The sequence below is a fragment of the Myripristis murdjan genome, chromosome 15 (genome assembly GCF_902150065.1).
Source record: "Myripristis murdjan chromosome 15, fMyrMur1.1, whole genome shotgun sequence".
Lineage (NCBI taxonomy): Eukaryota > Metazoa > Chordata > Actinopteri > Holocentriformes > Holocentridae > Myripristis > Myripristis murdjan.
In genome coordinates, this window is record NC_043994.1 from 20,322,414 (window position 1) to 20,332,061 (window position 9,648).

The 9,648-nt window shown below is 40.0% G+C and overlaps 1 protein-coding gene across 1 annotated transcript in view; it reads left to right on the plus strand.

The window, feature by feature from the left end:
- Window positions 1-8,513, plus strand: part of prim2 (DNA primase subunit 2) — a 38,029-nt gene extending 29,516 nt beyond the window's left edge. Inside the window, exons 11-14 of the mRNA XM_030070934.1 lie at window positions 2,452-2,578; window positions 2,827-2,909; window positions 6,265-6,333; window positions 8,142-8,513. Coding sequence (XP_029926794.1) covers window positions 2,452-2,578; window positions 2,827-2,909; window positions 6,265-6,333; window positions 8,142-8,369 — 507 coding nt within the window. The 3' untranslated portion in view covers window positions 8,370-8,513. The remainder of the gene's footprint in view (window positions 1-2,451; window positions 2,579-2,826; window positions 2,910-6,264; window positions 6,334-8,141) is intronic.
- The last annotated feature ends 1,135 nt before the right edge of the window (window positions 8,514-9,648 follow it).

The following is a 9,648-nucleotide window of genomic DNA, read 5'->3' on the forward strand; positions in this document are numbered from 1 at the left end:
AGCCTCTAAAGTTCAAAACTTTGAAAATTCATAACAAATCAACCATGCATACTACAGCTTTGCAACTTTCATCAAACTATAGCCCCAATACTGAAGAAACTTTTGTACACTTAACCCTATTAAATATTATGAAGTTCATCACTCCGTTTTTTTCAAAAACTGTAAAACTTATTAAACCTATCTCCTCCCACAATTTTTGCTCAATTGACACCAAACTTGCTACAGAGCATCTTCAGACTGTCCTACACAAACATTTCTCAGATTTTTGATTTATCAAAAAATTGAGCCTACAGTGCATCAAAATGTTTGACTGTAAACGGTACTGTAAACATATACCTGCAAATTCTTGGTAAATAAATCTTCAATGTTCATGAAAAATGGACAAACGTCTAGAGTCATAGTAGATGATGTGTGGCAAATTTCCGAATTTTATCTCAAAAACTGAATTTTTGACAGCATTTTGAATTTTGCTCTCATGTGAACAATTGGAGTCAATGCAAAAATGGCATTTTTAAACATCAGTTTCTCACTTATGGAGCAAATCAATCATTGTTAAAAACAAATGATCAACATCTCCATGCTGTCTAGATGCAGTATGTGTATGTTCAGATTTTTGTCTTTATAACTGAATTTTTGACAGCTGTTTAAAATCTGCCTTTCCATGCATGGATGGCTGCTGTCCTGCACGTCAATGATTGGCTCAGTCAGTTTGTGAAGCTACATGTGAAGTTTTAGCTCAGTGAGATAGAGGCCAGTCCTCGGTGTCGCAGAGTGTGAGTTCAAGCCTCAGCTTGTGCAACATTCCCATGTGCGAAAACTCAGCAAACTTTGCACAAAGGTCCAGTCCCATGCCAGATCATCATTAGCTGGGTTTCCATCCACCTATTTTTATTCGCATTTTCAGAAATTGCAAAAAAAAACTTGGATGGAAACGCCAGAAATTTGAAAAACGGCCGAAAATTCGCAAAAAAGTTTTTACGCTTGGAGGGGGTGGATTTCTCAGTGTATCGATAAAAGAAAATGCGACTTTTTGCTGTGGAAACAGGTTTTGCGAATAAACAATGACTGGACCGGTTACCACGTCACACTTCTACGCTACAGTCTTATTATTAGTTATTATTATTATTAGTAGTAGTAGTAGTAGTATCATTATTATTATTAGTCACTTATTCCTCATTTAGGATGGTTCGGTACGAAGTTAGCGCTGCCAAAATAGTAACCAGACTTCTCCCAAGAGCCGACAAGTTCAGCAGGAATCTGTCCATGATCAGCTGTTGATTGTCAGCTGAGTGTTTGTTGTTGTTCAGTGGACACAGACGCTATCTTATGGCGTCATCTCACGGCGCACTCTTCTCCCAATAATCGCAAAACAAAACTAATGGAAACAGGCATAAATTCGCATTTTGACAAAATTCACTCAAAAATTTCGATATGTGGATGGAAACCCAGCTATTGTCAGATTTTTGTCTTGATGACTTTTTTTTTTTTTTTTTTTTAAACAGTGGTTTGAAATCTGTCTTTCCATGCATAGGCGGCTGCTGTCATGTGACTGGCTTAGTCAATTTGTGAAGCCTCACATGAACTGACACTTGCCAGTTAGCTCAGTGAGATAGACCATTGTCCTTCATGCCTGAGTTTAAGCCTCAGCTAATGCAAAATGCACATAAGAATGCCACCTTTCTTTTCTTTTCATCTTCCTATTCTCTACTTGTTGCTTAAAATTGCCTGGCTCCGACCATTGCTGCGCAGCACCTATAATCTTTATTGTGTTTTAGTCTGCTGTGTTCATTTTGTCCCTATTGTTCCTCCATAGTCTTGTCAGCTTGTTTGTCCTCACACCTGCCCTGCATTGTCTCATTAGCCCCGCCCCCATGTTGCATGTCTTTGTTGTGTTTCGGCCAATCATCTGTCCCCTCCAGGCCTGTGTCCTGCCCCTTTCTTACCAGGTGTGTCAGTCAATTCAGTTTGTATTGCTAAGAATTGCCTAAAAATGCCCAGGCCCGACCCATCACTGCGAAGCAGCTATAATTTATACTTAAATTCTGATGACAGCTGTATAATTCTGCACCTCATTTTAAGGTGTAGGCAGGGCCTTAGTTCATTTTATAATGCTCTGTATACATGGTATCAGCGTTTCCCACATTTTGACTCCAGTATTTATTACACGGAATGCATTCATTCCTGTAAAGGAATGAAAGATATATCAAAGTATTGTGCAGGACGTGGGGCAAAAGCAATGAGGGACAGAGGGCCATAATATCCATATTTCAGTTTCAGCTGTCTAGAGTGTGGCGACACCTCTACAGCAGGTTCCCTCTAATAGCTCTATATTTCATTGTGGAAAACACCCTGTCAAAACTGACATGATGTATGACAATGCCTGTTTTCACCCCAACCTTGTCTCTCATGCTCTCATCCTCACTAATGCCGCTTCTCTCTCTCTCTCTCTAGTTTGACAAAGCATATGCCTACAGCATCCGCCACATGTTCGGGAAGGAAGGCAAGCGAACAGACTACACCCCCTACAGTTGCATGAAGGTGATTTTGTCAAACCCACCCAGCCAAGGCGACCATCATGGTGAGTGGAAGGCTGTGAGAAGTAGCTGTTACAGATGTGATGAGCCGCTCCAGTCTCATTATTACCCTTTTGAGTTAATGTGCTCAGTTGGAAGCCGTGACACAAATGACTGTGGACGCTGTCATCAGAAAGTCCTTGCAGATGTTGCACATGTACTGATGTGAGTGTTTGACTCATGGTGTGTATTTCTGTCAGTGTCCTCCTGTTGGTGCTACAGCTAATATGCTAACCTATTTACTTTTTCTTAGGATGTCCATTTCGACACAGTGACCCAGAGCTGCTGAAGCAGAAGCTTCAGTCTTATAAGATCTCTCCCAGTGGGATCAATCAGGTGGGTCTGCTTCTGTCTGTGCCTCTCAAATGATCTGTCATCCTTTCAGCCAGCACTGCCTGGCTCTGACTTGGACTGCTCTCTCCTGGGGGCTTTTTCTATGTTGGACTTCCTTCCTGATTTCATGATACTGAACTGAAAAAAGCATCCTCTAAACAAGTCAGTAAAATGTATATCAAATACAAACATTCACTGTGGAACTGGCAAACAGCACCACTCATCACTCTCTTAATGGCCGACAGTTGTGGGTCTCAGACTTTTATAGTTCCTTCATATTCCAGTCGTCATTTTCGGCTGCTGCAAACCAATGCCCAGCTCAGCTCAGTGAGTGCACAACCTCAACTTCCACCTCAAAAAAATGACTCCAGAAATATTTTTGTGCACCTTTTTTAAGCTCTTTCAGGGTTTTCATTTAGGTTCAGCTTGCTTATGATCAGTTGTAATGTCTCACTATTAAATTCTCTTAGTGTTATTAACCTTCAAACATTTATATCATTCATGGTTCAATAAGGCAAGAGTTTATTTACAGCTTACACACAGTCAGCCTAGTATTTTTGCCGTAATGTAGAAGATAGCATCACAGAGTAGTTGTGAAGGTGTCTGCCGTGTCTGTAATACATGTATTGAAATAACAAGTCCGAGTTATGTTACTCCATGATATTTTTATAAAAAAACAACAGTTCACTGAGAGATACAGCTATTTCCCTTTGTGTGTATACTGACAGATGTATGAAGTCTTTTTTTGTTTTCAAAACAGTCTGATGAATAATGCTTATGTTTGTTCATTGAGCTGCGCCTGTCTTTGCCAGCACTTGGTTGAGAGGATGAGAAACTTATGAGAAGACAACAAGTTCTGCACACAAACCATCTATTTCTCCCTGAAAGATATGCATAAAAGGGATGTTTTGCACGATATCTAACTTTTGTGGATTCCTCAGCATCTCTGTGGTTGATAAATGGACACTGCTGTAATGTTTTTGCACTTGACACCCCAGAGAGCACTTCAGAAACTGTCACTAGGACTGTGATGTCTCCTTCTTTAGATTTTCTGTTGAAGCTAGCATTTCTGTAGTTACCAGCTTTTTTTTTTTTTTTTTCTTGTTTGTTCAGCCATGACGGCTGTCAGTGGTGCTGCCAACTACAGAGTTATCTTCATTACAAAGTAACTGCATCACTTCCTGTGGATCCTCCATGATGAGAAAGACCTACTCAACACAAAGTCTTAAAATGGCAAAAAGAACCTTTTCATCATGTGAGAATGTTGCTGTGGATTATTAATTGAATGAAACATGGCTCAAACATTTTACTTTTGGCCACATCAAACATTTTATTTTTGGCCACATCCTTATGTAATATTGCTTAATTAAGTTAGATTAAAAGTTAGATTAAATGCTATAACAAGAAGTTATGATAACTATGGGGCCGTACAGCATGAAGCTTGGGTGAGCCAGTGCCATTGGCTCTAATCAATATGAAATTCAGGGGAAATAACTAACAACTAGAAATTTTCAACCCCGAGAGAATGGCCTGGAGTAGTCTTTCTTTTCCCCTAATTTCTTTTGTATCTTTGTACATTCACCATTGTTTGAAACACCAGAAAAGCCATTTATTGGATATAAACTTTTTTTTTTTTTTCTTTGAGAGACATGACGTGTCTTTAGCTGAGGATATGCACTGCTTAGAATGTCTCTCAGCCATTCACAAGGTGTGGGACCAAGTAGTCGAACATGACAAAGGAGGAAATTCTTACGGGTGACTGTTCAGTGTGTTTTGACTGGAGTAAACCTGCTCAGGGCAATTCTGAGATGGGGTAATCAGAAAAGAAAAAATATTTAAGCATGTTAACATGTAATGTATGTACATCACATTGCTGATTGTTTCAGTCTTCAAAGCATTTTTGGTTAGTTTTTTGAAATAGTCTGCCATACTGTGAGGGAATTGATGCTCCTCTGTCATAGGTATGGTGTCAGACACTTCAGGACCAGCTGTTTGTTTAGTTTTTGAAATATTGATTTGCTTGTGAATCCAGTAAGCCATTGAGGGCTGGGAGAAAATAGAGGATGGATCCCTAATTTAGGTGAGCAGCTAACCCAAGGGGAGCTTGTCTGTCATCAAATTGAATTAATCATCTCTTTCCATCCCCCTAGCAGCTCTGCCATATAACCTTTCCAGAGTGAATGTGTTTTACAAAGGCACAATGTATCGCTTAGCCCGTGAGCTATTGCACCATGTCATCCCATTAGCCTAACAGCCAAGTATGTGGGATAATTAAAAGTGAGCTGGTGTGAAACACCTTGGTGTGGAGTGATTAACACACATAACATCAACTTTTTCTCACCCAGTTCAGCACTAACAATGACAGTGCAGCCTAAAGGCGGGACACAACAATTGACTGACCCTCTATTAAGAATAAACCTCAGAGAGCTTTTACTGACATTAGTTTGATTGTGCACATTACAAAACAACGGCAGTGACTAAGACTTGTAAATATGGAGGGAGCAATGAAGGAGATAAATACTGCCAAAATCTTCAGGTAAGCCTCCTTCAAAAGTGCTGAGGATGCTGGGATGATTGTTGAGATTATTTTCAAACAGGATCCATGTGGCCAAATTAGCACTACAAAGATAACTGCTCAGTTGCCAGCTTTACTCAGCTAAAAGGCAGATTTCACCTAAAAAAAAAAAAAAAAAACAAAACAAGTATTTTCTAACTTACCCCAACTGCAGTCTATTGATCCAGACAGTTCTTGTGTGATCTGGCAAGGTTTCCAGTGTGCCGCAAATCTCCTGGCACCCAGATGAAGCGCAGGTGATCAAAAATGTATGTGAAAAACTCAACAGCAACAGCTCTCTCCAAAAACTGACACAGATATCCGATGCAATCCTCAACTCTCAGGGCAAAGAGTTTCATAGGGGTCTATTTCCTGTCGAAGAACGGACAAAATTGTTTCTGTTTAGCTCATGGTCTGACCCAGTTAGTATCAATTAGAGGCAGAAAGTCCATTTTTGACAAAAACAGTACCTGTCCGGCTCCATTGTACTGGGAGATGGGAAAGATTGCAGCACAGTGGAAACCCTGCCAGATCACACTATCTAGATGGACTAGAGGTAAATGGTAAAATATAGTGTTGTATTTTGGGTGAGCTGTTCCTTTAAGCAAATCAGAATGGGTGAAGATTTCATACAAACGTTTATGCCATGCTGTGGAAATGCATCATAACAAAATAACATGGGAAACAGTTTGAAGCCAGCCACTTTCATTGGGTAATTTTTCTATTTCAATGACACTACCGAGTTGCTAATCCTAAGTTTTGTACTTTCCTCTTTTCTTTCCTGCTTTTCTCTCTTTCTTTCAGATCCTGGAGTTGGTTAAAGGGATGCACTATCAGCTGGCGTGCCAGAAGTACTTTGAGTTGACACACAATGTGAGGACAACTTTCATTTGGAGCTGGGAGTAATTGGGGCTACCTGTGTCAGGCAGGGGGGCGGCTTTGTAACTCATGCGTGAAGGCTCTGCAGAGGCCCAGAACTGTCATCACATCCATCACTGGGCGGCTGTCATAGCCACTTAATTTTTATAGGTTTATTATGGAGTTTAGATCTATTTTGTCCCCTATGGGTGTTTATTTAATGTGGACTTTTATTTTAAGCCCTTGACTTGTGGTCCATTTCAGTCACACTCAAGGTTCTTTTTTTTTTTTTTTTTTTTTTTTTTTTATAAATAAATAGTAATTTAGAGAAAATATGAGAAAAGGGCCTTAACTTAAATTGTAAATGTGTATATTATTTACACATCTACTGTATACATATATGCACAGAAAAGTAGATTATAGTTGATGGGACAGTTTATCCAAATCCAGTATTGCAATGCAACAAAGTGGCAGTAAAGGATACAGTTTATTCTTCTGTAGAAATCAAGAATGAGTTGTCCATCACAGTTTGACAAATGACATTGAAGAACGGAGACATTCTCCCGCCATACGTCTAATCTGCTTATTTACATAAGAGAGGATTAGACTGGATAAAATAAAATAATAAATAAATGAGCAAATGAGAGCACAGATCAAACAGAAATGTCTAGTGGGAAAGAGCATGAGCTGGATTTCGAAAAGCCCAAATTCTCAGCACCTGGAGCAGTAATTGTTGAGTCATTGATCAAGAGTCCTTTCATCCCCCTGCTGATGTATTATGGTTATGTTGTGCTATGGAGCAGTAAAAACCTTAGATACTGCTTAATGAAAACAGAATTTGTAGGAAATGACTTTCTGCCGCCTCTGATGGTTTGATAGCACTCAGGTAGAGCGCAGAGGAGAGAAGTGCCTCCCCTCTTACTGACTGATCTGTGTTTGGCTCTCGGAGACCACAGCGCCGCGGTAAACATTTTCTGTCGCTGTCTAAATCTACCCCCAGCAATTTACAGTGTTTACATATTCTTACCATTAACGGCAGGGGAAAATATCAACATTCTTGAAAAAGATGTTAAAAATGGGGACAAGGTCATCGACAAAGCATTTTAAAGACTGAGAGGTCTTGAACCCCGCCTGTTAATGGATTCATAGCTTTTGACTCAAAGGATGATTTTGCCGTTTTATTCACTTAAAGGACCATCCATCTTTCCACTGTGCTCTAATGGAATAATGCAATTAAGTTAGCTGGTAATCTAGCTCATAAATGTGGCCATGAAAGCTTCTCTGCTGTGGATTTAATTGGTATCGATCAGGATTCTTTTTTTATTTTTTTTTTTAATGTCCAGTAAGCTATCAAGTACTCCAGGTCTTTGTTATTAATGGAGCTTGCACTAATTCATACAAACAAAGCACTTAGTGTTCAACATCCTGCGTTTCCACCATTGCCCATGCCCTTTTTTTTTATCAGGGTCATGGATTAATTCTTGTCTGATGTCAAAAGTGAGCAATGCAGCTTTTGTTTTGTGGCTCGGTGTTAAAAATGGTTATAATAACAGAAAAAACACAGACACAGTGAATACTGTACATTCCCATTTGCACAACTGTTTATTTTATGTATTGTGCAGCCAGTGGACTTGAATAGTCTTCAGAAGTGGATGCAGTTCTTTAGAGTCGTTGAAGGGGCCATTATCTGCAGAGAGACTAGACATCTTGTGGCAAGCCATCCCCTCGCTGACCTTGCCTCAGCTTTAGCAACATAAACTGCTATTCATCTTTTCTTTCTTGACCTCCTTTTTTTCCTTTGTGTTTGATTGTCTTATAAACAGATTGAAGACTCTGCCTTCTCACTGAATCACCCCAACCAGTATTTCATAGAGAGCCAGAAACTTTTGGGCGGAGGCAGGGAGATAAAGCGTGAGATGGACGCTCCTCAGAGGGCGCAGGAAAACTCTGCCACCAGAGGATCTACTGTAGCCCGGGAGACATCAGCAAACCCCTCGCAGGATTTGGCAGAGATGACCGAGGATCTGGACTCTTTCTTCCAAGACGCCTGATTTTGTTTCATTGTCTTTGTTCTAGGAGCAATGAAGTGGTGCATTTCTTTATCCTGATTTGAGCTGAATCATTTTTTTATGTGTAGTGTTGTAGCTTCATCAAAGGTCCAGCCTATTAGGTATTAAAGTTGCATATAAACAGTCCGTTTCATTGATTTGTTAAATTCTGTTCCAAACCTCGCGGACCTCTAGTTACGCTTTATGGGACATTATTCAAACTTTCTTCATTTATTCCTGTTCCAGCAGCTTTGCTTGTTAAAAAGGAACTGTCATAATTTCACTCGTTTTTCTTTTTAACCTGTGTGAACGTCAGGCCTGTGTTTTTTCCTGACCATCCTGGTTTTATACAGAGCTGGCTTATATCCAGGCTCAGTATACAGTATACTGGCCAGGATTTAGTTTTGGGGCCATCACTAGAAAATTTCCCAGCTGTCTCTGAAACAATGTCATTGTATTTGCTGGCAGGAAGATGGATGAAAGTAAACAATTTCCACGCTTATGCTGCCTTGGAATATTGCCTTATGATGCACAATGCAATTTATTCAAAGTGTAAGTGGTCAGGAAGATATTTTACATTCTCTCCCAGTTCTGTCTGCTCAGTAATTTGTGAAAAATGCCAGTTACCGAAAATTCAAGTACCTTTTGTACTGTTGAGTATTAGTATTTGGGCTATCTGTGGCACTGGCAATCCACTTTTTCCTCTAATCTTGGTTCTGTAGGAGTCCTGATTTTGTGCCTTTATCTCCAGTCTTGCTGTGCATATTATAAGTTTGCAAACTTTGGATCCAATTAGAGGCACAGAAAAGTCAGCGCTGCATTATGAATAGAAATGCCGCGAGTCCAAAGTGAACCTAATGGTGACTGATTGAGCAAGGCTTCCATCTTTGAGGAGGTTTACAGTGAAGCATCGTATTTACAGAGGTTTACTCCACATGCTTCCAAGCTTCCAAACTTTTTGACACATTCAGACCACAGCTCATCACTGTCTCCCATTTTTAATGTTAAAGCATAAATACATGGCACGCTTAGAGCCTGAACCAGGACACATAGCCGGAATTAAATTAGTTTTTAAGAATCCAGGCATGGTGCTTGACAGACGGGTTTTATTAAAATATAACAAGGCAACTGGATAACAGTGCACACCCAGGCTACTGTCAGCAAAAGACCCTTGATGTTTAATATTTGGTAGAGCATGACTACATTTGACAAAGCTGGCACTTTGTTCTCAGGCTTTGCGCAGGCAGTTTACCAGGACGGTGTTCATCTCTTCAGAATGGAT